Raw genomic sequence first — 27,893 nt, 5'->3', positions numbered from 1 at the left:
TGAAGTCAGGGTTTCCAGTCGAGATTCATTTCAGTCCTTTACACGCTACACGCCGCGGTACTTGGCCTTCTGTTTGAACCAAACCAAACCTTTCGTCGAAAATATCTAGCGAACGGGAGACATGGGAGTCGAAGGCTGCACCAAATGTATCAAGTACCTGCTTTTCTTCTTCAACTTCATCTTCTGGGTGAGCACACTTGTTTTTTGGGGGGGCTTACCACAGTGTGCGTGTTCACTTCAGTCCGCCTCATCTCTGTTGTTAGCGGTGTTGCCTTGTGTGCTCGGGAATGAACCATGCCATAGACATAGGCTACATAGCCAATAACGAATGGACGGTGCAGATGGAGAAATAAAGGAACCGTTACTTTGTCCACGTCTATTCCCTATAACAGCTACTTCGTCACATGTGGGATTTGGGTGAAATTTAGGGTGACCAAATAAAATGCTCGGAAGACGTGTGGTCAATTGACGTCACTAACATGGTATAGATTCACAGGAGGGAATTTGCTGTGTATTATAGCGTAGTCGTTAAATCTTAATAAATCATGATAGAGCAGGGAATCTTTGTGTGTTAAATCAGCATGAAATGAAACTACAAAAATAGTGCCTTAACCCACAGTGAAAAAGTCTGCTTACAGTTTGTTTGTTGTGACTTGAAACACAATGTTGAACAGAGTTGAATCAAGTTAAATGGGTCACAGATTGATAGCCTACTGATAAGTTAGGCAGCGGAGACTGCTGGGGCTTGGGGAATGGCTTTGTTTGGCTCACATCTTCCACCCAGTGTGTGTGTGTGTGTGTGTGTGTGTGTGTGTGTGTGTGTGTGTGTGTGTGTGTGTGTGTGTGTGTGTGTGTGTGTGTGTGTGGAGGGGAGACCCATGGTGGTTTCCATTTGGTGAGTCAAGGCCCTGTAATGGGGGGATGGATCATGTAAACATTTGTGGGTGTTTAGTTTTCCCTTGTCGTGAAACGCTGCTGCCTAGTGCGTTCCTAAAGGGATTCTAGAAGTTTTCATATTACCCTTTGCTGCTTGTTATTTAAAATTCACAACCCATAAGCTGAATCAGAAGAGAAAAAAGAGACTAATCAACAGCGGGAGTGAGCGACCACATTGGTTACGTCCAACCCTCTTGCCTGGTGACTGGTACGAAACAGAACAGGAGATGAGCTTTAACATGGATTGGGACCGAAAACAGCGCAGTTAAAGGCTTACATATGCCAACAGGCTGAAGAAATATACTTCGCTGAATGAGCCAAGCCCTACGTTTTTTTGTGGCACCCCCACTGCTCTGACAGTCTGGCTACTTTCAAATGAATGTGAGGGCCTGCGATTTCTCTACGACCGGTCTGTAAGTGGCCTAAAAGCTGTTTCACACTTCCCACGCGGCAACTTGCAGCGGCAACGCTCAGAGTTCCCAGATTTAAAGTTGCGACAACCGCCTGGCGGTCAAGGCAGAATACAAGGCATCGTCGTGTCCCAGTATCCAGACCTGTACAACACGGCTCTACCATTTACTAGTTCAATATAATATGGTCTGGCATTTATATCTGTTTAATTTATTATACTGTGGAACCAACAATTGAAGGTTATATATTCTAGGGGAAAGAAGTGTGGTGGACTTTTGGCCCGGCAGTCCCAACTCTATGTCCACTGTAGCACCTCCCCATTTTATTCTGTTATTTTGTCTTTGAACTTCCTGTCTATACCGGAAGTGGCAGCGTATCTGTAGCGGTCGCAACAAGCAGGGCAAATAAGATGGATACGTCGTGTTTGGCTAACAAAGTAAAGCCAGGGGTAAAACTTTACAAAATGTGCTGTTGTTGTTATGCTTAAAACTAGCACTAGCGTTAGCCTGGAGAGCGGGAGACACACAGACTACAGTGAAGTCATGATGTGGCTCTCTAGCCTGTGGAAAAGCAAACCCATTCTTCAAAGTTTAACCTGCTCTAGCACTGACCGGGAACTGGAACCATGGTTCTGTCAGGCTCTAAAATCCATGCTGCCAAAATGATGAGAGAGTGGGATGAGGGCCTCCCAGTATTACTGTGACAGATTCCACCTAGGACCTTGAGGCTTCAGTCTGTCTAATCGGGCGTTTGGGCCACCCAACTCCTAGAAAGAAAAAATGGTAGCCAGTGCTAACCTGGGCCAAACATTGGATTATGTAAGCAGTTTCTCCATCCCACATGTGAATAGTCAGGCACAGAACATAATGAAGCACCATACAAGTTTTCAATGCCGCTTAAAACTTGTCAACCTCGCAAACATGTTTGGTAATTCCTTTGACAGTTTGTCAGAAAAAAAGGTTTGGATGGATGCCAGGGGCCGTATTACAGAAACTTCCTAACTCACAATTCCTATCTTAACTGTTTGGTAACCATGGTAATTAGAGTTAGGACCTGATTTAGGAAAATAGCCATTACAGATGAACAGTTCCTAAATCAATGTTCCTATCTTAAGTCAAGATAGGAAAAGTGTATTACAGAAGCATCCTAACTGCCCAGAATCTTAAAAAATGTCTCCTAACTTTAGGATAACCCTTCAGCCAGCCTAACTTTTCAGTTGGACCCAGACTAGCTGTTTTTTCTTTTTTCAAACCAAGTCAAAGGAGACACAGTGAATGTATTTACTTAAATGCTATTGAATGACTTGAACTTACTCTTAAAAAAAAAGAAAAAAAATTGTTGGAGACAAAACTTCCTTCACCCTTTCCACAGATGTCACCAACAGCTCAAACTTGTCTTTTTTATATTCAAAGGCCTTTTCTGCTCCATAAAGCAAAGTTAGCTGTCAGCCTACAAATGTCTGTGGCATAGCAACAGACAGAAATGCTGCAAACCGACGTTTGATTTAGCAGTTAGGAATTCCTAAACAGACTTAGGATAGGATGTGGTAAGATAAGATAGGATTCCTAAAGTTAGTTAGGATTTGCTTCTGTAATACCAAATCAGAGAAAATCCTATCTTAGACTCTCCTATCTTAAGTTAGGACTTAAGACGCGCCCCACACACATCCTACCTCTACTGCGCGTCTACCTCGCGTCTGCGTCTGACTTTTGGTCACAGACTGTGAAATCAACGTAGAGCGAGCACACATCCAACCTCGGACGCACTGCTGAGGCGCGTCGGAGGCACGTCTGCAGCGCCGCTCCCCTTCACCTCAGGAGGCTCGCCTATTTTTTTCTGAGAGCAGCGCGTCTCTCTCGCGTCTCTGTGCTTTAACTGATAGAGAAATACTCTGCTGACAGTCATACCAGCAGCATTCACTCTAGTTACACGTTTACCCGGTGTGTTTATTTCAAAATAAAACATCCCTCAGTCGTATACGCAAATAATCCCTTTATTTCACGATGTAATTGTGCAATCAAAATCCGAGGGATTCAAACCTAATTTTCAATTAGTTCTGGCATTTCATTTTTGGATAAATGACACATATAGAGATCCAATATAGTGAAGAAATAAAAAAGATCATGATGAGCGCAACAGTTTTCCGTTGCTCTATCTGTGTCTACGGCCTTCTTCTTCCCCGACCACACCCCCCTCTCTCTCCCGTATAAATCAGTAAAGTGATTTTTGAAATACTCTGCTGAGAGTCATATTGACTTCATACTGGCAGCTTTCGCTGTAGTTTCACCATTTCCTGGTGTGTCCCCTTCAAAATAAAACTTCCAACAAGCAGCAGCAGCTGCTGAGACGTTGCATGTGTGTCCGAGAAAAGTCCGAGAGAGGCAGCAGTAAGGTAAGGCGACGCGCTCCAGAGGTAGACGCAGGATGTGTGTGGGGCGCGTTAAGATAGGAAGTTTCTGTAATATGGCCCCTGGTGCTCAATTTTGAATTTCCTTGTCTCATCTTGCTCTTGCAGATATCGTTAATACGATCATGGATAGTTTATCCATGGTAATCTCTGGTTAATCTCAGCAAATGTCTGTTCTGTATCATATCAATGTGGGCCATACACCCCTCAAAGCAACATGCATAGAGAAAATCCCCCCCCAAAATCTGCTGACACTCTTTCAATGACAGACTGAAAAGTAAATTTATTCTCCAAACCTGATTTGTGTCTGGTCCCTTGGATGGAGGACCACATACAGTAGATGTACTATGTAGTAGGCCCTTTAAACCTGCAGTGTGTAGAATTTTGGGTTTTACTTCCTAGCAGATTTTGTAGAAAGTAATTATAATATCCATAAGTACATTTAATTTAGTGCATAATAGCTGAAATTTTTTTTTAATAATTTTTTTTCCCTTAGAAAGGGTCTCATATATGTCCATATTTCTGCATATTTTGGACCAAGGCCTAGTGCCGCCATCTTGAAAGTGTCATAGTTGGAATGTCATCAGGAGCATTGTTTAAAATTTAGAATTGTTCTTGTCCTTGAAGGCCACTGTAGCTTCTGTTATTATTCGAAAGGGGTGGGGTTACCCAGGGAGTGTTGCATTCTAGAACTTTGTAGAACTTTCTTGATGATGTCATATTACACACTGCACCTTTAAAGCGGCTACGAGTAACATTTAAATATCTTTTAAACAGCCTCATGTTTCCTCTCATAATCATAAATTACCTTTAACAGCAAACGAGACCATCAGTGCAAAGAAAGACGTTTTTATATAGTTTTTATTGCTGCATTTGATCTGGTCGTACACCCAGTCCGATTTTCGGTTCACGCGTGCATGCTCTATGGTCACATATCCGTATTGGTCACAGATTTCAGTGTGGCGCAGGAACGTGAATTGAGAAGCCTATCCCTCCTGGCGACGGAAGGGGAGCGGGAGCCTTGTTTGAGACAGTTGTTTGTCGTCATAATGACTGATAACGGGGCTGAACCATAAAAGAGAAAAAAGAAAATGCAATGAAGAAAAGCTAAAAGGGAGAGTGATAGTCGGGCGGGAGGGCGTTGCCAAGCAACATATACACAATTTCACGCAGCGAAACTAGACTGCAGTGTTTACTCCTAAATGAATGAGCGGTAGCCTACTAAAACAAAGTTTACTTTGCCTCACCAGCATCATCAGATGACCATTATTCATCGGAAATAGTCATTATTTACAACATAAACACATTACCTCATCGTGATCCATACTAACTGCCATCTCTCGTTCATTCGCTTTGTGTGAGGACACAGGGACTCGTTCAGCTCCGTGAGAGGTGACAATGCATCAACTCATTGCAATCAGGTGTGTTTAGCACTTACTGGCATTAGTTGATGCTGTGTCACCCATAGACTCACGGAGCCGAAAAGAGTCCGGTGCCCTCACACTTTCAACACACGGACACGCACCATATTGCTTCCTGATTATTATTATTATTATTATTATTATTATTATTATGAATCTTGCACTCCCTGCACGAGCTACAAAACAGCTTCACGACAGCTGGCGTCGTAATAATACTACCGCTTTTGTTCAAAGGTGTCGCCAACGTGCCGACTTACTCGTAGTAGCTTTAATGTTGCACCGGAAATATTGTGATACCAATTAATTCCCCACCCAATGTTGTTGTGCTCACACAACACACCCACCGCAAACTATCAATAAATAAAGGTTGACACATTTGTAAAACTCCTTTTGGCTCTTTTTACTAATGCAAATGGTATTATTTAAAATGCCCTGTACTGGTCAACAGAGTCACCAGTAAGAAGTGTTTGTTATATTCCTGAAAAGTGGCTTTGATGTGATTATTTGTTCATTACAGCCCCCCTCCCACCCCCCACCCTCGGGCTCCTCCTCTCTTATTAGAGCTTTTAGTTTTATTGGCTGCTCCAAAGTGCTCCGTGAAGAGGATTTGTTTGTCAGTCCATCTGAAGAGGCGCTTGGACTGTGGTGTGCGGTCGTCCAGCAGCCGTCCGTGGAGACTGGTTCTAACCTCCTGTTTCCATAAATCACACTGGACACTGAGAGGGTGAAGAGGCTACGGGGTGGGGGGGTGAGGTGGTATGGGGGAGGGGGGCTCTATGTGGTGGTATAGGAGTCTTATGGGAACTCCAGACCACACCCCATCCCCCCCCCCTCTTCCAGCATGCCCAGCATTCTACAACCCCCCTGTACTCTGGCTAACAGGCAGAAATAGACTCTGTAGCGAGGGCTGGCAGCAAAGTGTTGCCTGAGCTGATCTCACACCAGATGATTTTCCAAGCAGTTTTCAGTCCCTCAGTCGTTTTTATGTCACACTTCCGTCTTGTGAGGACTGTGGCGAATTACCAGTTTTCTTTCCCAGCCTTACAACGTATTCAAATTGGCTCCCCCATACATCGTTTTAGTTCAGATGGAGTTTGATACGCACTAAACTGTCAGCCACCAGTATTGTATGCTCTCTTCAGACAGAGCAGGCCAGAGTGAACATGCTGATGTCAGCCCCGTGTGTTCAGACCGTTATCTTGGTGTGGAATGTCTAACAACAAACGCAGAAGTCCAACGAGCAGTAGCAGATGGTTGATAATGTCACTGAAAAGTGTGCTAGTCACCTGTTATTCTATTTTAGCTCGAATGCAAGCCCATAAATGACCTAACTAGGAAAATATCAAGGGTTGTGTGTGTGTGTGTGTGTGTGTGTGTGTGTGTGTGTGTGTGTGTGTGTGTGTGTGTGTGTGTGTGTGTGTGTGTGTGTGTGTGTGTGTGTGTGTGTGTGTGTGTGTGTGTGTGTGTGTGTGTGTGTGTGTGTGTGTGTGTGTGTGTGTGTGTGTGTGTGTGTGTGTGTGTGTGTGTGTGTGTGTGTGTGTGTGTGTGTGTGTGTGTGTGTGTGTGTGTGTGTGTGTGTGTGTGTGCGTTCTTGCTGCACTTTACTATGGGTCACACCTGATCTTCTGTAGTGTTTTTTTTTATTAAAGGGGCTTTTCAATGCCCCCACCTCTGAAGGCCATCTAAGTGATGTTTTCAACCTGAACAGAAAGTGAAACGTGTTGAATAAAATGTGCCACCGAAGCCGTAATAGTAAACCACATTGATGGCTGTGGATATGTTGTTTGAGTTTGAGATATTTCAGTGAAAACAAAAGTGAAACCAAATCAGACACTTTAATTCCTGAAGCAGTGTGTGCTGTGCTATCCATCCTTCAGTTTGCTCCCTTTGTAAAGTCTTTATTCACAACTGACTTTTTAACTTGATTTAGCTGTAAATGCTAACTTATGTTCCTAGTAAGCCATGCCAGTGAACCAGTTGGCAGAACGGTTGTGCTGATTGGCTACGGAATCGTCACTATACCAGGACTCTGTTTCCAAAGCAACATCATGGAACGCAGTCACAATCAGTGCATTACAAAATGTATCCGGCTATAAAAATGTTATTTCAAATTTGACTATATGGCCAAACGTTACGATTATATTAATGATCAATTCATGTTTAGATGATTGGACATTTCTTGATCAATTGATTCAATATGTCAATCCCTGTCAACTGCCTAGTGGACATGCAACTTTTTTGTCTGACGAACAATTCTAAACACAGTGGATTGGAGGGCCATGATACTCATGGTTACCGCACATGGCATATATTCCTTTTATGGAGGTGGTTTTCCATTACAAGATACAGTAGTTCCCATGATAGTACCGCTTCTGTGTAGCTGGTCACCATAGCGTCAGAGAAACGTGCTGTGTCATAGCAGGCTCTCTTATTGTTATTAGGGGGCCAAGCCTGAGAAGGCCATGGGACCGCATTTTGCAGAGCAACGCGGTTCCGTAGCCCTGCTGGGCAGGGGACCCTATTGTTTTTTTGCTGGGATTATTATTCTTTGGACAAACGTAAAACTGTTGCTGCAGCCCAAACCGTAAAGGGTTGGGACATGCCATTTGCATGGCTTATCCAGGTCTGTGCCTGGTACGCAGACAAAATTCAGACGTGCCGGCCACTAGGTGGCACTACAACAAAGGAAACGCGTTTGGGGCTATTACTCCCACACCGAACGTCCGACAGTCAAAAACTCTATATCCACAAGTCAGCTCCACCTTTTGAGATAGGCCACGCCCATTTGTGTAAATAGATTTTTTGCTATGTCGCAAAAACTGTCAGTCACCAAAACACACTCCTCCTACAGTTTTTGCCCGATTTGGACGAAACCAATAGCATTATGCTCTACCGACACCCACGAGCAAATGGGAAAAACGAAGACCAAATGGTAGCGCTTTAAAGATTCGAAACATTAGCTTCCTCGTACTACCTTGTACGTAAGTGATTATAAATCCAAAACTGTACATCGTATCAAGACAAAATTTTAGACATATATTCGTAAAATTGGAAAATTTCGCCAAAAGGGGGCGCCATAAACTTGCAGCTAGCCGCTTAAATATCAAGGGAGACCATCATGGGGCATACCTGAGTCTATAGAAAAAATATGGCCAAGAAATATTAATGTGGGCGGGACTTATTAAGATTTTTTTTTTTTTTGGGGGCCGGAAATTCTGAAAAGTGCATTACAGCGGAGTGGCTGACAATCTCTTTTTGCTCATAACTCCCCAACCGAATATCCCACATTCAAAAATATGTGTCCACATATTCACTGAAGTATGCTGCATATTGTAGCATGGCCACGCCCATTTGCAATTGGATAGATTTTTCGCCATCTTGCAAAAACTGTGTTCGTCACCAAAACATACTCCTCCTACAGTTGTTACCCGATTTGGACGAAACCAAAAGAATTATGCTCTACCCACTCCCACGAGCAAAAGTTGTATAAATAATTTTTCTACGACCATCGGAAGACCAAACGGTAGCGCTTTAAAGATTCGCCCATTAGCTACCTTGTACCTAACTGCTCCTAAATCCAAAACGATTCATCCTATTAACACCAAACTTTACACATGTGTTTGTCCTATGGTGCTCAGGTTGGTTCTACATTTTTGTTAAATTGCTCCAAAAGGGGGCGCCAAAAACACAAAAATCTCCTTATCCACTTGAACATCTTTCTCTGCGATTTTTTTGCCTTTTGGTCTATAGCTCCCAAACCAAACATCCCACATTCAAAAACTTCACATCCCCGGATTCTGTGAAGCGAGGGGGCTGTGTCGCGAACGACAACTCCCGTTCCCGAGTTGCGTGGGAGGCTTGGCCCCCGTTCACAACTGCTTGCAGTTCTAGTTGTATTTATTTTTTCAACATGACGTAAACCAACATGACTGTGCAGGATAGGGGGCTGCCCTCTGATGAGAGGCTCTGACCAATCAATCACCATTTAGTACCTGGTACCTACTTTTTTGGGAGTAGGTACCAGGTGAGTAGGGACTAGCTGATACCATCAGTAGATGTAAAGATGTCATTTATTGCATGCTGTCCCCCTGTCTCTCCCTGCGTTTTCTCACTATACCTAACCATCAAATAAAAGTGAAAAGGCACCCCCCAAAAAAATAGTATTGTATTATTTCAGTTTACTATCACAAAGGACAAACAATCCAACTATTCACGTTTAAGAAACTGTAACAAGTGTATTTGTCACTGTTTTGTTTCAAAAGTAACATCATAAAAGAAATCTGTCCAGCCAATTGGTTTTAGCTCTCTACATCAATTCAACACCACTGTGTTGTTTAGGCTTCTAAACTACTCCCACTGAATTTCAGTTACGTTTCAGTATTTCCCTAAAGTTGGTCGGAAACAGTTGGAGATAGCTGCCAATCCCTCGGAGTCTCCCATCCCATATACCGCAATCAAGGCTGAAAGGATGTCTAATGGTGTGTGTGTGTGTGTGTGTGTGTGTGTGTGTGTGTGTGTGTGTGTGTGTGTGTTTAGGAGTGTATGAGTGCGTGTGTGTTGAATTTCGGCAGTCTTGCCAATAGTGGTGTTGATCTGGTTGCTAGGCAGCCGTTGGCCTTGGCTCTGGAATGAACCTCACTATAGAGACGGGGAGGACGGGGAGTGGTTTGGGTGGCTGGGCCTGTTGGTTTCAATCTATCCACAGAAACGTAATGTTAACTAGTTTAATGCTGGCAACATTTTCTATTTTGAATGTATTGAGGTCTGAGATGCAGTGCTGCCTGTTGTGTCCAATGGTTTCACTGCTGACCTGTGTGGCGATGCTTGTTATATTAAGGATTTCTAAATATAACAACTGCCCAACCTAAAGGGCTCATGGAGGCTTGTGTCAATATAAACCAACCTAAAGAACAATACATTTCACTAACAGTTACACATCGCTGTATATGCAGCGTTTCCCCCAGGAAGCTGCTACGCTGAGGAAGTAAAAGAAACTGAACAAAGGGTCCCTCGGGCATTAGCTGCGTTATTCTTTTCTCTCAAATATACACTGAAAATATCCCTTCTCTGTAACACTTCTGTAACTTGAGGGAGTAGTTAAGCGCTCCGAAAATCATTTGGTCGTCCACACCAGGAGCGAATTTCTCAGCGCCTGTCGGCTCAAAAAGCACTGGTCTTTAACTGTGTTGTAACAACCTCGTGCATTTACAAATATGCATTTCTTATTACTGTCTACACCTGTGGCGCCTAGTTTTGATATTTTTTAATTAGGTATTTTATCTTACCGTTTCCCAGTGCAAGTTGGAGGAGAGGAGGAGAGCCCCTGCTCTTTGCCTGCTTCAATTAAAACCTTGATTGCGTGTTTGATGGGTTTTTCAATGTGGTTTCTGTCCGATTCGTGAGAACCAGGACAATGTGTAGTGCAATGTACTGAATGAAATTAAATGTACTGATGGATCTACATGTGTTGTTGTGTTTTGTTTTGCAGCTGGCAGGAGGTGTCATCCTGGGTGTGGCCCTGTGGTTGAGAAATGACCACAAGACCAGCAGCTTGCTAGGGCTGGAGATTGATGGAGAATCTGCCCCTAACACCTTCTACTACAGTACGTATCTGATCCCTACTAACTCTCCCCATCCTTCTCTTCTGGGGAAATCGCTGGCTAAAACATCTGGACACAGTTCAGTAATGCAGAACCTAGTGGCAAAAGAACATTTGTTGAAAACTGAACCATACCCGATGTTCATTTGCATTATTTCCATACGACAACACTGCCCTTGGTCCACTAACCAGACTTAAGTTAAGTATATAATGTATAGGGAACGGGTCACTCTCGAGAAGTAAACAAAGAAAACCGACAAGGTTAATAACGCACAAGAGCACCAAACCTTCTCACATCTTGACTGGAGTCTTTTCAGACATTAACCATGACATCAAAGTAGACATTTATACATTCAACATGTTAAAAAAAAGTATTCCATTGTTTTTTGAAAGATAAGTGTGTTACAGTTTGTAGATGTATATCAGGGGATTTATTTGACAGGAAGTGATCAATTGAAACAATCTCCATAGCAACAGTATGTTACCCATAGCAACATGTAATTATCTTTAACCTCAGTCAGTTATCTAGAAATATCACACCGTAGAATGTTGTGATTGACCAATCAGAACACAGCACTTGTCAGGGCTGTGTAATAACTGGGGTTAACTACTACTGAGTTGATTTATTTAAGTGTTGTCCTCCGTCATGCATGTTTGAATAAATGCTGGCAGCCTATGTTATCAACACAACAGACCATGAATCTCAGTTGTTAACAAATTTTGAGGCATGTTTACCTGTCTGTCAATGTATTCCTCAGTGGAGACACTTGAAAGCTACATCAGGAAATGCATTTAGAGTAGAAGGAAATGTGTCATTGGATTTAACATAACCACATGACTGCATTGACTGACAGTGAAGTAATCTATAGCTGATAGCTCCACCTAAACTATTAATAGACAGAGTTAATGGATCTATTTAAGTCTATGAGGCCATATTGAATAAGATGAATTTCATATTCATTCCTAATGAAAAATAAAGTGAAACATTGCTCTTATAAAATGTAATTAATAGTCATACACCGAATTGTGACCACTTATAACTAAGGGTTTTGCTCAATTGAAAGCATGTGATGTGATTCTGTTGATATTTTTCACAACTCTCAAATCTCAAGCAGGTAATGGTAACACATTTACCATTACATTTACACATTTATTTAGCATCAAGTAAAGGAGTTTAATAATAATATAGTTCCAGACACTACAGAGCAAAAGGATTGTATGCAGGCCGTTCGTCTCTGTCCAGCTATTCATGGACAGAGACGGTCGTCCCTCTGGCACATTCTCCTGTGTGTGAGAATCTCTGAATTGGCCCTGAGGTTTTTTCGAGTCACCGCCTCACCCAGCTGCTCACTGAGTTTGACTGGAGTGCCTGCTGAACAAATGATGGTGGTCTTAAATCTAGTTCCGTTTAGAATTAAAAGTATTTTTCAAGTAAAGAAAAATTGTTTTGGAGTCGTGTTTGTGTAAGAATACAATGTTAAGTACTATGTTAAGCATTTAATGTATCTGAAAACAAAATACCCACTAAAGGTATCCATTAATCCCCCCTCCCCCCACACAAGTTCAAATGCCAAGACGATAAGCCTTTTAGATGCAAAATAAAATCAAAACAACCGCAGGAACATTAACTTTGTTGTTGTTGTAAATTGCTATGACAATTAGACAAACCTTTCACATAAGGTAAAGGTGACAGGGGAATCTAGTAACCATCATGAAATGTATTAGACAGAGATAAGCCCTCAGCAACCAGAACTGAAAACACTACAGAGTATCTTCACCAATTCAACCTGAAGAAACCAAATGGAAGTGTGTTTGTGCTGAACACTGATGGAGTATCAATAAGCACAAGATCTAACACAGATCCACTCAGCAACCCCATAAATGGTGAAACAAGCTCCTCCTTGCACCAGCGGGACTGAGGGGGAGTATCTAAGACATATTTCTGCCATTTAGCTATTTATTAAGAATAACACTGACTTGGCCTAAACAGTTTACAGATTATTTTGTTCTGCTTGAAGCTCATGCCGCACACAAATATAACTATTCTAATGGCATGACCCTCACACCAAAGGAGAAGCCCAGATGGAGCCATTATTAATGTCAATACGTAGACATGTCGATATTAATATGTAAATATTGATCTGTCTAAGCTGAACATTAGGGCCACTAGTTCGCTACACTCTATCAAAAGTTGGTTGATTAACCAATCCGTTGCTCTGTCTAAAATAATGTCAGATAACAGTCAGAATTTCAGAACTAAATTTAACATTTCAACCAACATTACAAAACTCCAAAAGAAACTTTCCAGGGATATAAATAGAAACCTTTGAGAAGTCAGAGCTTTTGGCATCTTCACCCAACACCAGATGTGTTGGCAAATATTTACTTCAGGATTGTTAATTACAATTTCTGCTGACTAGCTCAACCAACTGACTTATTGTTTCAGCTCCATCAGCATCCACTCGCTCCAACATAGCATCGCACAGATACACTGTACTGTAAAGTACAGGTTGTACAGGGTTGGCCCTTGGTAATTAAGACCTGATATTCTTAAACTGGTGTGAAATGCCTTACAATGAGGTGGACGACCCCGCCTCGCCCAGATCACCAGCACCTTGTGACCGGGACTAACAGGGGACACACAGCTCATCATGTGACTCTGGGTACAGCACTCCTACATGAAGTTAGTCACCTCTCCAACTCTGCAAACCGCCATGGACATCCCCATTACCCTAGTGGGTGCCTCCTTACTGAGTCAACACCCTGAGTCATCTGCCTTGTGGGCAAGAAGAGCCATGAAAGAGGAGATGAAATTTAAAATACAGTAGAAATGGCGGGGCCTTTGGATTGTTGTGTTTTTGCCGTCCTCTGAAGCAGCATAGCTGTGGTCGTTCAATGTAAGTGTGAGGAGCTACTCTCGGACTTTTCTCTTGAACAGCGTCAATGATTGCGTCCTACCCATTACATAAAGCCTCCCTCTCATTCCAAAGGAGGGGAGAAAGAGCTTAGTCGGTATAGGAAAAAATTCCTCACTGGCCCTCCCTTCTCCTCCTCTTCCTCCCTGCCCAGTAAAAGTGTTCCTCTCCTTCAATCCGTTCAGTTTCTTTCCACTGTCGCTCCCCCTCGTTTCCCCATCTGGTTGTGGTTAGTGTTCCAGTCGCGCTGTCTCACTTACCCTTATTTTCCCCCTAGTCCCTCCCTCCCTACATCTCTCCGTCTGCCCTTTATTCCCTTCCCCTACTGCCAGGAACTTTTCAATATGGAGTCCTACATCTGCTTCTCTTCTTTCCCCACCCCCTACCCACTCTCAGACACAGCTACCCAATGGCAGCCCACCTCTCGCCTTTCTACATAATTACACTCGTTTGACTCACTCTTCTCCAAACTAACAGCTGAATAATCTGTTCAATGTGTCATGTTCCATTGGAGAACTTCAAAACTTTGAATGAAGCCTGATAAGTCAAATATTTCACAAACTTGTTGTGTCAGTTCCTGTTAGGTCATATTTACTTTCCCCTTACATCAGTTCAGTCGCAAGCAGATGAACATTCATTTCGTTCCGGATTGTATTATAAGTACATCTTTCTGAAATAGTAAGGACCTTTCACCAGAGGATACCTATCTTAATCTTGGTTAGAAATGCTTCCTTTTGGGGCGCTCCGATGACGTAGTGGATGCCAAAAAATAATCTTAAAAAAAAAATATGCTTCCTTTACTGCATGTCTCCCCATTTCCATTCTGTACTGTCTGATCTTGAACTGTCAAATAAAGGTCAAGATACCTTAAACAACATCTTTACAAATGCTTCAGTTTTTATCAGGGAGGCCAAGAAGACCTCTAGCTCTGTTACGTGTCTGAAAAACATCAAATCCAACTACTGCAGTTTATTTACTGGTGGGTTTATTTCTGTAAAACCTTCATTAGTTCTTTTGGGTTTGATGAAAGTGTATTCATATATACAGTATATTTTAATTCATGAAGAACTTGTCACTGTTCATATACTGTATAGGCAGAGCAGGGGAAATCCAAGCACAACCAAATAAGTATAGTCGTGGATTCATAACACCCATCATAATCATGTCGACTAAATGAGCAAGGCGGTTGGGGCTTCAGGAAGTCATAACTTGAAGTGCTTGACTCACTTTCCTGTCCAGCTGTAGACCACATAGTAATTCACTCATTAACAAGGTTGCTGGCTGGCACACAGTGACAACGAAGGTGATTCCCAGGATTCCTGACATAAAACCAACATGACACTCTAGTTTTTTTTTAATTGGGTAGTCCCATATCTGTTCCAGACCTACACATATCCAGTGGTTTACAGAAACCTCTCCCAGAAATAGATTTGCAGTCAAAGGAGTATCCCGCCTCAGAGTTCCCAATGACTGGCCTGAGTTTCATATTCTCGTCCAGTAAGGGATTGGAATTTAAGATGTCCACATGTATCTGCTAATCCCACCCATGATCCATACCTAAACTCTACATGTTAATTTTCTTATGCTGTTCTTTGTGCGGACTGGACCATTAGCTTCCCAACTTTAGATCGCAGATAGATGTTTGTGAGACTAAAACTAGGCTTGTTGTGAACAAACCTGTCTTGTTATAATGTAAGTATTGGTGCCGGGGGGAGGGGGAAGTAATTCTGTATAGCTAAAACTGTTTAGTCTGCAGTGTTGACACGCTGTCTGCGGCTGGAGAAGTGTCCTGCATGACATTCGCGCCTGAAAGGTCTTTTCCCCTATGTTTGTTCAAATCTGAAGTCAAAACTTCTGGTGACCCCATGGCCGGACTGCACTGATATTAATACACTTATCAAAATATAACAGGGAACAGGAAGCAGCTGTAAGGAAGGCTTTCATTGTATGATAAACAATAGTCGGATGACTTCACAGATAACAATTAACGCATGAAATATTTCGACCTACGTTTTCACATCAGCTACATCATCTTAGGGAAGTTTCACTTGTACACTAATATGTTGAGCGGATGGACCAACACAATACCCTTATTTTGTTTTTCAAGAACATAGGTTAGAGTAGTTGCGTTTTCATACGCTCATTATAAAGGACACATTGTTTTATTTAACTTTGTTGTATATTGTATGTCATTTATAAAAGAGTAATTCCCTCCCGTATGACAACTTGTAAGCGCATGCGACTGAAGTTCTAAAAATGTCGTTCGTTTGACGATTACTGATTATGTGTGAAGGCACAAGTGTTTCTAGCTGATCTGAGCAGCTCCACTTGAAGGCGGCGTGAAAGGCCTGGTGTACTGTAATAGGGAGAGGCAGGGCGCAGTGCATTCGACAAATGGTGACAGCAGTTCAGTTATAGTGTTGCACTCGTTTGCCCATATGAAAGTAGACATCTGATTCAAGATGCAACAAGCACTTTGGTTGAAGCACCTGTTAGGAGCAATACAAATTAGAATCTAATACTCGATTTTTTCCATATGGAAATAAATGTAAAGTTAAGTTAAGGAACCCTTTGTCATTACTAGATTTTATGACTTGATGGCACACCATGTGGTCTTTGTATTTGTAGCCTTTGTAATTGGAGATGATCTTGACACATCATCTCACAGCAGTGCTTCAACACCCATCAGCTGGTCCTTATACTGTAGAGAGGAGAAGCAGGAAGCCCGATGAATGGAAACGGGCCATAATGGAAGAGGATCCACGATAAGATTAAATCGAGACGGACAGGAAAAGACATTTAAGTAAATGGAATTATTGAGAGTATAATTTCGACTAGGCGAATGCATTAAAACGATGGCGGGAGAGAGGGAGAGAAATGGCATGAGAAGAAAAGAGGGCGCGGCTGTGTCAGTCTGGTGAGCCACAATGTAAGACACGGAAGGAGCACTTGGTCGCTCTCCAAGATATCGATCTATAAATTATCCTTAGTGCTTGTGTGTGTGAGACAGTGAGTGGCTCGTGGGTAGAAAAGAGCCGGGTGGGGTGCGGTGGGGTGATGTACGTAGGTACGGGTCCACAATCGTTAGTGGTCCACAATCGAATTATGTCCGGGCTGACAAGCAGGAGTAATGATGCTGTAGCTGGACACAGAGAGCTGCACTCCCAGTCTTATAAAAGCACCGTAAGCTGGTGCTCACTGACATCCATAATTGTTGAACTATGCTGAACAATGATTTAGTTGGATAAAATTGAAGTGGGCATTTAGTAATTAAGGCAAACCCAAAGTGTTCAATACTAATTAAATAACAGTGCAATAATGAAATCAATAATATATGGAATAAAATAAAACATATCAATGGAATAAAACGTTTTTAAAATGTATTATGAATTCTTTCATCATTATGTCTTTACAAATGCCCTTTTCAAAAGTTTTCTTTTTGTTTAACATTTGGTAGCAGCTGTTGAGCTTGATTGCTTAATAGAGGCCAGAGGCGTGTGATGTGGCAAGGACTAACTGTGACAACACCAAGTTCATGGGAAGTGAAATGACAGTATCTCTGGGTCTGGGAAACATGATATCAAAACCAACAGACTTGATCAAATGTGCGTGAAAACGGATTGCATTGAAATGAGCTCCAGTAAAACCTGTGTGAAAGCTACACTTATCCTCAGCTAACGCTAATATGTCACATTCTGAGCCTTCTATCTGCACACGAACGCACCACAAATGGACTTCAAGTGTCCACACTTTGAACAGCATTACCACGCCATTAAAACCAGTCACGTAATCGCAGTAATAAAAAAAATTTAAAAACTGACTCAATCATGTCGCAAGAGTTTCTTCATGAACTGAAATGAATGGAAACGTACTGCTCTATGGAGAAAAAAAACACTTAACAATATAAACACAGCAAGCAGTCTTAAAGCAGTCCTAAACCATGGAGAACAGCAGATTGGTCTTTAAAAGGTGATAGAAGAAAGAAAAAATGTCCTGTGGATTAAAGCTGTGTTTTTTCACAGGCACAAAAAAGAACAGAACAGCTGTACTACAACGATGATCGTCTTTCAATGCCAATTTTAGCCCTTTGACCCAAGCCTGTAAATAGGCTGTTTCACTTCCTTTTCTCTGCTTTTCTACTTTAAAAAAAAAGTCAAATCACAGCTGGGGTTTACATCCACAGCTCCTAAAAATTAAAAGAACTAAGAGCAAAATGTGTGGCAGGGAAATGACTGTGTCTGGATAAAGCCAGTTAAGCACATTCACCCACATCCACCTCGCTATGCTGTAGCTGCTAAACCCCGCACCCTAAAACAAAGTCAAATATTAACCTGCGAAACATCAGAAAGCACAAGACAGGGAAACATATGGAGGTTTGTCGAGATGCTACGAGACGTTTGAACTGAGAGAAAAAAAACTACACAAGTGCAGGACCTGTTTTTACGCCATGGATGAAAAATAATGTGTTGAATTACAAAGACGACACTGTAGGAAAAAACTAAACCACTTCCTGTGAACATAGCTAGAACATGACTCACAATGGTCTACTCTACTGACATTAAAACAGGACTGTGCCTTCTGCTGTCCATCAGATGTTATTACATGCATGTTGGTGGGTATAGAGTATGTGGAGTGGAGAATACTTTTTTTTTTACCAAGCACTGGTCAGGGTTTTGTCTATTTTGCGTCATAACATGTCTTCTTTTATACCAGTGTGAATCAAAGGTCTGAAATTTACATTTAGGTGTTTTATTTTACTAAACCTTGTGTTTGTGTCTATAATTCTCCAATACAACCATTCTTTAACAGCCATTATCTCAACTTTATTTTTTCAATACTAACCAGAAATCGCAACGTTTAAAAAAACTTACATCAACTAAACTTTCCATAATAATTTGTTGCACTATTCTGATAGTTGTTGGAAGGATTTTTTCACTGGCTCATTTATGATACATTTTCTTTTTCTTGTTTTCTATAAAATGAAAAAAAGGTTGTATCCAAAATATTTTTTGTACATAATTTAGACACTAATATGTTGTAAAAACAAAATAAAGATTTGAACTCTGACTTTATCCAACATCTAGAGTTTTGGTTTTTTAAGAGTTGCAAATGAATACATAGTTAGTTAGATACTACAACATGTTGCATATTTATTCAAATCTGTCTAAAGAACTACAAAAAATAACTGTTTTAATGACAGTAATAAACTTGCAAAGTGTCATGATGTTATCTATAAGTTACATGTTTTATCCTATTAACCTGCAGCATATCACGTTAAAGCTTTTTTTTTATATAGTTTCTATTCCTGAAATAGCTGTTCATATGAACTGATGACACATACAGTATCTCACAAAAGTGAGTACACCCCTCACATTTCTTCAAATATTTCATTATATCTTTCCATGGGACAACACTGAATAAATGACACTTTGATATAATGTAAAGTAGTCAGTGTACAGCTTATATAACAGTGTAAATTTACTGTTGCCTCAAAATAACTCGACACACAGCGATTAATGTCTAAACTGCCGGTTACAAAAGTGAGTACACCCCTGAGTTAAAATGTCCAAATTGGGCCCAAAGTGTCAATATTTTGTGTGGCCACCATTATTTTCCAGCACTACCTTAACCCTCATGGGCATGGAGTTCACCAGAGCTTCACAGGTTGCCACTGGAATCCTCTTCCCCTCATTCATGACAACATCACGGAGCTGGTGGATACTGGAGACATTGCGCTCCTCCATCTCCTGTTTTAAGAAGCCCCAAAGATGCTCAATAGGGTTTAGGTCTGGGGACATGCTTGGCCAGTCCATAACCTTTACCCTCAGCTTCTTTAGCAAGCCAGTGGTCGTTAGGAGGTGTGTTTGGGGTCGTTATCATGTTGCAGTACTGCCCTGCGGCCCAGTTTACGAAGGGAGGGGATCATGTTCTGCTTCAGTATGGCACAGTACATGTTGGTATTCAATGAACTGTAGATCCCCAGTGCTGGCAGCACTCATGCAGCCCCAGACCATGACACTCCAACCACCATGCTTGACTATAGGCAATACACACTTGTCTTTGTACTCCTCACCTGGTTGCTACCACACACTCTTAACACCATCTGAACCAAATAAGTTTATCTTGGTCTCATCAGACCACAGGACATGGTTGCAGTGATCCATGTCCGTAGTCTGCTTGTCTTCAGCAAACTATTTGTGGGCTTTATTATGCATCATCTTTAGAAGAGGTTTCCTTCTGGGACGACAGCCATGCAGACCAGTATGATGCAGAGTGCGGCGTATGGTCTGAGCACTGACAGGTTGACCCCCCACCCCTTCAAGCCCTGCAGCAATGCTGGCAGCACTCATACGTCAATTTTCCAAAGCCAACCTCTGTGTATGACGCTGAAAACGTGCACTCAACCTTCGTAAACTGGGCCGCAGGGCAGTATTGCAACATGATAACGACCCCAAACACACCTCCAAGACGACCACTTGCTTGCTAAAGAAGCTGAGGGTAAAGGTGATGGACTGGCCAAGCATGTCCCCAGACCTAAACCCTATTGAGCATCTTTGGGGCTTCTTAAAACGGGAGATGGAGGAGCGCAAGGTCTCTAATATCCACCAGCTCCGTTATGTTGTCATGAATGAGTGGAAGAGGATTCCAGTGGCAACATGTGAAGCTCTGGTGAACTCCATGCCCATGAAGGTTAAGGCAGCGCTGGAAAATAATGGTGGCCACACAAAATATTGACACTTTGGGCCCAATTTGGACATTTTAACTCAGGGGTGTACTCACTTTTGTTGCCTTCAGTTTAGACATTAATGGCTGTGTGTCGAGTTATTTTGAGGCGACAGTAAATGTACACTGTTATACAAGCTGTACACTGACTACTTTACATTATATCAAAGTGTCATTTCTTCAGTGTTGTCCCATGGAAAGATATAATGAAATATTTGAAGAAATGTGAGGGGTGTACTCACTTTTGTGAGATACTGTATGTTGGCCATCCCTGCAGCACTTTCTATTTCTAGCTGTCAATGTATGTGTGTTGCCATGGATATTAACCAGTCAATCTCTACTGTCTGTCTGTCTGTCTGTCTGTCTGTCCAGGCGTCCACATCCTGATCGCTGTCGGCTCAGTCATGATGGTGGTCGGTTTTCTCGGTTGCTATGGCGCCATCCAGGAGTCCCAGTGTCTATTGGGAACTGTAAGTCCATCACATTTAAAGGTTCCCTCTGTAGATACACACCCTATGTCCAAATCGCATACTGTTTCCTTTACCTATTCTACATACTAGATTTGGCCATAAAAAGTATCTAGTTACATGCAGTAGTAGGCATATATCTGGGACACACTTTTACTTATTTATGTCATCATAACATTGCGCCTTGATCTTGCCTCTTACTTTTATATCCGTCTCATCCCTGGTTGTTTTCATACGGAGGCCTCAATCAATGTGACATCACTACCGATGCGTACTGGATTGCGGGTCAGAATCGGCCAAATAGCATGCAGATTCCAACACTCAAAATCTCTGATGTAGTAGGCAGCCAGTTATTTTTAAGCATACTAAATCCGACCACAATAATTGGGACATCCTAGATCTTTCTTCTACCATACTAAATAGCAGAAAGTATGGGTATTGGAATGCAGGTTTTGGATATTAATAATAATATATTGGTTGTTTGTTACAGTAAAGCTCCACAGGGCCCTTTTAAGTGTACACCCGTACTAAGTGAAGCATCAGTTTTGGCTGAATCCTTCCATGTAACCTGATGTGTTTTATTCTGTCCTACAGTTCTTCGCCTGCCTGGTCCTCCTGTTCGCCTGCGAGGTTGCTGCTGGAATCTGGGGCTTCATGCACAAAGACACTGTAAGACTGCAAAACATACACTACGGGTTGCGATAGGCATGGAACGATACCTCTGCTGGGTATTTGTTGATCCTTATGGGTATTTTAGATGTCTAAAACATTCTCAAGTCAAACATCTCCAACTAACAAATCTAAATCTTTGAAAGTTTTTTTTTAATGCATCTTTAGTCTACAAAAAGGTTGTTATTATAAGTCTGACGGCTGTTTTTTTTCTATACACCTAAACTAAGCCAGGTGTGAAAGACTGCTATGGAAGTGTGTGTTGAGAATCAATAATTGTTCCTATTAGTTGGTGTAATTCTTCAGACTAATGGATCAGGGACACAAAAACCATATGCTAACTAACACTGACTGATACGATTTGACACCATAGAAACACACTCCTTGTTCCTGTTTACAGGTGTCGTCGGAAATGATCGGCTTCTATGACACTGTGTACGACAAGGCCACGCTGCAAAGTGTTACTGACCCCAAGAAGACTGAGGCCGCAGCCTCTGTGCTCAAGGTCTTCCATGAGACGGTACGAACGCAAACTTATATCTGGTCATATTTTGAAGTGGATTTTAACATAACATAATAAAATGTATTTGTTTCTGTATCCTCTGTAAAGGCACTTGACTGTAAGGTTTAAACTATTGTTTCTAAAGGTGCAATTACAAATAAAGTGACTGTTATATATTACTAAAAAACCTTTTAAAATAGAACATTTACAGACACATCCCTTTCCAAACAGCATAGAGTCCACTAATTATTATAAGCTTTTGAATTTAATTTAATTTTTCAGTTTCCAACCCATTTATTTAATCTTATTCTAATCATTTCAAACATCTAATGCTGGGCTTACACTAGAGGACTTTTAAAAGACTTTGAAAAGACTGAAGACTGAAACCCTCTCACATCTAAAGACAATCAACTCACACCTGAAGACAATTAGTCATTAGTTTTCAGTCAGAGTGAGATTTTGAAAAGACAGGGGGTCTCATATTGCAAGACTACAACTAGATTCCTTTTGAGATTAATATTATTTCCGGAAACGCGATTGTGATTATTTAATTAAAAACAAGTTAATTCAATATTCCGAGCGGGGGACTTCCTTTAGTTATTTGACCAGCTTTATTTGCTGATCTCATCCCCCAATAACTTGAACTCCTAACCCTGTATTTGACGGTAGAGTGTTCAGGTTGCGCGGCTGTCAGCCTGGTTCTCCACCGAGGCTTCTATGAAAAAGTATCCGAAATAAGTGCCTCACCAGGCGGACACAGGTTGCGACTAATGCCGCTCCTCCTGTGACGTGCTTGGTGCATGCGAGAGTGTGACAGTGTTTACGTCATTTCGCTTGAGCCAACCCCCTAAGACTAGCGATAATATCAAACCTGTTTGATAATGTCGGAACGTCAAGACGGGAAGAAGACTGGCTGAAATCGGGTCAGATGACCACCATACACCAAACGACTGAGATTACGTGCGCGCGCCACAACTCCAGCACGACTCCCGTGAATTCAGTCCGACATTGGAAGATTGTCTGCGACTGTAAAATCGCGTGAAAAGTCGTGTAGTGTAAGCCCAGCTTTAGTGAACCTGATGTTTAGCGTTCGACTCCTGAGAGATTGAAAGATGATTGGCCACTGATAGTAACAAAGAGTAACAGTTCAGTTGTGTAGGTTGAGAAGACAGAAAGGATTAAGTGGCAGCCTTATTAATGGACACAGCTTCTAGCTACAACCTGACTATGACATCAGAGAACAAGAGCTCCATTCATCTTAAACCTATAGCAGTTTGACATTATGGTAGACTCCCAAGTTTCTATCTTCAAAACTTAATGGCCTTGCCAGATAACAGTTCAAATGGGAATTTAGTATAGGGAGGACCTGTATAGAGAGTGTCCACAGCACACCAACAGATAAGTGTATACAAAGTAAACTGCAGAAGGGAAGTGTGTACAAGCATAATGAGTATGCTGTTTGTGTTGTAGCTGAACTGCTGTGGTAAAGGCAAGATGACGAGTATCCTGACCGTATTAACAGACAAAATGGGCGTATCCAACCTCTGCCCGTCCGGCTCTACAATTCCAACCGTAAGTGCATTCGTCTGTCCATCCATCCATCCATCCATCCATTTCAACGGTGTTTATCAACACTTTCATGCATCAGCAGCTTGGCCTATCTGTGAGGTTGGGTTCACTAGAGATCATAATTTCATAATTCATAATTTGCCAAAATTTTATATATAAATATATGTATTTCGCTGTCGCCGGTAGTGTTGGCTTGCTTTAAAGTCACATTACAAGCTTCACATTAAACATACATATAAAATGAGGATAGATAAGACATGGACTTTAATTTGCTTTCATGCCATAATTTGCCACTACGCCTCCCAGCACACAGTGGAAAGGAGTAGAACCTGAAATCCTCCTTTTTGAAGTTGAACTGAATCAAAAAATCGATATACATTTGTTTTTTTTGGAGAATCTTTTGGCATTTTCAAGCCTTGTTTTACTAGATAGGACAGAGTTGAAATGGGGAGACAGAGAGAGAGGGGGGATGACCTGCAGTAAAGGTCCACGGGTCGGATTCGAACCCACGACCACTGCAACGAAGGCCGGAGCCAATATGGTACGGGCTCTATCCACTCACCATCGGAGTGCCCTTGACAAGTACATTTGTCTGTCTGTGAGCAAGTTATGTAACGTGTCTAAAAACGCTGAGAAACACTGAGCACTGAGATTTGATGGTGAAATGAATGTTATAGTATAGTTTAACTAGAGTGCATTTAATTCCATCAACCTTTGTGATATGGAGATTCACAGAGGGCTGTGCTCAGTGCTGGCGACACAAGTCAGTCTGCTTAGCTGCAACATTCTCTGTCTGAATATTTGCAGGCGGAGTTATTTGTATTCAGACTTGTGCTTGCACATTGGCCTTTAACCTGATTTCTTGGCAGCACATTGACATTACTGAAATGAGTCGGGCCTCTCAGCATCCGAGACTGCCAGGATCGCCCGCCCTTTGTTCAACACTGTCTGGAACTGATGTTTCCCAGTAGCCAACACCTTTTAAAAAGAAGCTCTGGCCTTTACTCCAAATGAAATCAGGTGCTAGAAGGAATGTAGAATGATTTGAAAAAAAGAAAAAATATAACAATAATATAAATGATTCAAGATTGACATCAGCCATGCGTGGGCAGGCTGATGAATTATAATGTATGCGTAAGTTTTAAAATGTGAATGGCCTAGTCTCACTTCTTAGGTAGTGCAAGAAAACGTGTGTGTTGATAGCCCTTACTCCCCACCCCCAACCATATAACTATATGATATGTTGAAGTGTGATTTGCACTGTCAACTTGTTCTTATCTACTTAATACAGTTTGTATTAAGATTGGTTAGTTCCAGTTGCAGATAAATAACTTCAGTATTCCTAATGCTGCAATGATTGCTAAAAGAAATCCATCTTATCAGATTTGATCTGGACATGTTTCTTTTGTTGTTCTATCCATGTGTAATAATTACGTAGGTTACTGTCATTTCTCACATTCTGTTAGCTGTCACTCCCCTCCCCTAAATGTCTATACAATCAACAATTACAATTTGGTTTTAGCTAAAGCAACAACAAAAACTCTTGGTTAAGGTGTGGCCCTACTGGAGATCTGGCGTGGGTACAATGCTAAACCCTCTGTTGCCCTCTAGTGTTCCAACACACTAAGCTCTGTATTAAACCTGCAGTGTGTAGAATATTGGGTTATATTTCCCAGCAGATTTTGTAGAAAATAATTATGATATCCATAAGTACGTTTTGATTTAGTGCATAATAGCTGAACTTGTTTTTAGATTTTTTTTTTCTCCTTAGAAAGGGTCTCATATATGTCCATATTTCTCCATACTTTGGACCAAGGCCTTGTCACTGCCATTTTGGAATGTCATCATGTGCATTGTTTAGAATTTAGAATTGTTCTTGTCCTTGAAGGCCACTGTAGCTTCTGTTATTATTCGAAAGGGGTGGGGTTACCCAGGGAGCGTTGCATTCTAGAACTTTCTAGAACTTACTTGATGATGTCATATCACACACTGCACCTTTAAGTATATATGATGCTGTATCATGGCAACAGGCATGATGAAATGAGAGGCCACTGTGGCTATCTAGCTACAGCTGCCATTTTCTCAGTGAACAGTCAATTGCCAATATGAACAATTTGGTATTATTAACACGCGCTTGTACCAAACTCTGAATTCATTACATGAGGTGAAGCTCACTGAAACTACAACAACAGTGGAATAGCATTGCAATAGTAATAAGCCCAAGTCAAATGTGTCTCTTTGTTTACCCCTTTGAGGACGTTAATTCTATGTTTACTCTTTTGCAGAGTTGCCACGACAGGATCACGGAACTGTTCTCAGATAAGATTTACCTGATCGGTATCGCTGCTCTGGCGGTCGCTGTTATCATGGTGAGTAAACAAAGACGCAAAATCTTTCTATTCAATCTTTTTATAGATAGATAGATAGATAGATAGATAGATAGATAGATAGATAGATAGATAGATAGATAGATAGATAGATAGATAGACTTGTGACTCTTTTTGATTGTTAGAATTGTATTTACTGTTTTGTTTTTTTGCTTCATATTGCTCAATAGCTTTTGCTTCTTTATATATATATACACAAAGATGTGCTCAGTAACTTTAGTTTTAATATTTGCAAATAGCTCTGGCAATGTCTTCCTTCTGTTTTTCCAAGCCAATAATTGAATTGAATAGGTGTACAGATAGATTGCTGGAGAATATTGAGGATAAGGATAAGGTTGAGGATTAAGGATATCTCTTCACTGCCTTAAAATGTACATCCAGTTGATTGCATATTGCACATTGTAAATATTTTTCATCACATTACACATTTCAATTGAACTTATCTACTTTTTACTTTCTATTCTATTTTATATACTGTTTTATATTGCACAGAAAATTTAAAAAAAAATCAGCTATTATGCACTAAATTAAATGTACTTATGGATATTATAATTACTTTCTACAAAATCTGCTAGGAAATAAAACCCAAAATTCTACACACTGCAGGTTTAACTCTATTGTATATTTTTTATCATTCCAACTGCACTGTGGGCCAGAGATAAACTCCATTTCCATTCTGATGTATGTCTTGCATATATCAGAACTGCCAATAAAAGACTTTGACTTTGACCGTGTGTTCCTCCTCCTCTCAGATCTTTGAGATGATCTTCAGCATGGTGTTGTGCTGTGGGATCCGGAACAGCCCGGTCTACTAAAGCCTTCCACTGGCTAAATGAAGGAAAGGAAGAGCTTTTTCACTCTCCGTCTCCATTTGTTTTGTTTTTTTGTTTTTTTATAAGCAGGAATTGTCACATATATAGATGCTTGCAGGAATTAGTCAGCTCCCTGATAAGACAATGTAAACCACCCCTCCTTTTGAGCATTTAAAAAAATGACACTGTTTAGTTTAGTCCCAGATGCTGTTATGCATGTTTAACCAGTGCTTATCCTAACCCCCGACATGTAGATATTATATCACACGGTTTTTCACTCACACCAGTGCTGGTGCTCTTAAAAGTCTTTAGTGACGCGTTAGTTTGTTTTACTTGCCTCCTGGCCTATGAACATGCTCTTATATTCATGGTTTTATGGATGTTTTTTTTCCACTGTTTGATGTATAAACTGTATATAAATCTATATATGAACAGTGCTTTATGACTGCCTGAGCATGGATGTTGTAGATCCCTCCCTGCACTCCCTGCTTGTTTGTGTTGAAGAAGGAATCTCTGTAAATCGGTATATGGTTGTCATGACGAGGTTATTTGTGGATTTTGTCGGTTGTCTAATCACATGTCCACAACGTGCTCAGTTGCATAAAATGTTTTTTTTTTTTTTCAAAAAAGATTTCTTAAAGGATTTTAAAATGTTTCTATTTGGTTTGATCTTTTATGTAAGTGCAAAAAAAAAAAAAAACATTTTATACAACTGTGCACTTCATTGTGGAGGCTACTAGCTTCACACTATTGTTAGCCCATTAACCAATCAGAGGAATTCAAACGAAATAGGACTCTTAAAGCAAGACAGACTGGCGGACTCTAGGTAGTCACTTACACCCGAAAATTAAGAAATAGTCTCTGCATGCCGCTCTGCTTAAAACCCCACCACCTGTCATATTACATAATGAATACCTAACCACATCATTTTCAAATCAAATATTCAAACATTTGTCCTGTTTTTTTGTTTTTTGCTGTTGTATTAGATAGCATTTCCATTTTTTACAAGTGTCTGTGATTTTGTGTGTGCTCAGCGCAGTCATATTAACAGCTACCATAATGTCCACCATCAAAT

The 27,893-nt window shown here is 41.2% G+C and overlaps 1 protein-coding gene across 1 annotated transcript; it reads left to right on the top strand.

The window, feature by feature from the left end:
• On the top strand, positions 1–27,583 carry LOC307260046 (CD81 protein-like). The gene is made up of 8 exons (XM_080040170.1): positions 1–187; positions 10,664–10,778; positions 20,785–20,882; positions 21,474–21,548; positions 21,949–22,068; positions 23,521–23,622; positions 25,905–25,988; positions 26,759–27,583. The coding sequence occupies exons 1-8, from the start codon at positions 122–124 to the stop codon at positions 26,819–26,821; spliced, it is 723 nt and encodes a 240-aa protein (XP_079896296.1). The 5' UTR covers positions 1–121; the 3' UTR covers positions 26,822–27,583.
• The last annotated feature ends 310 nt before the right edge of the window (positions 27,584–27,893 follow it).

This window comes from Ammodytes marinus (genome assembly GCF_949987685.1).
Source record: "Ammodytes marinus genome assembly, chromosome: 1".
Lineage (NCBI taxonomy): Eukaryota > Metazoa > Chordata > Actinopteri > Uranoscopiformes > Ammodytidae > Ammodytes > Ammodytes marinus.
This window is presented reverse-complemented; position numbering and strand designations above follow the sequence as displayed.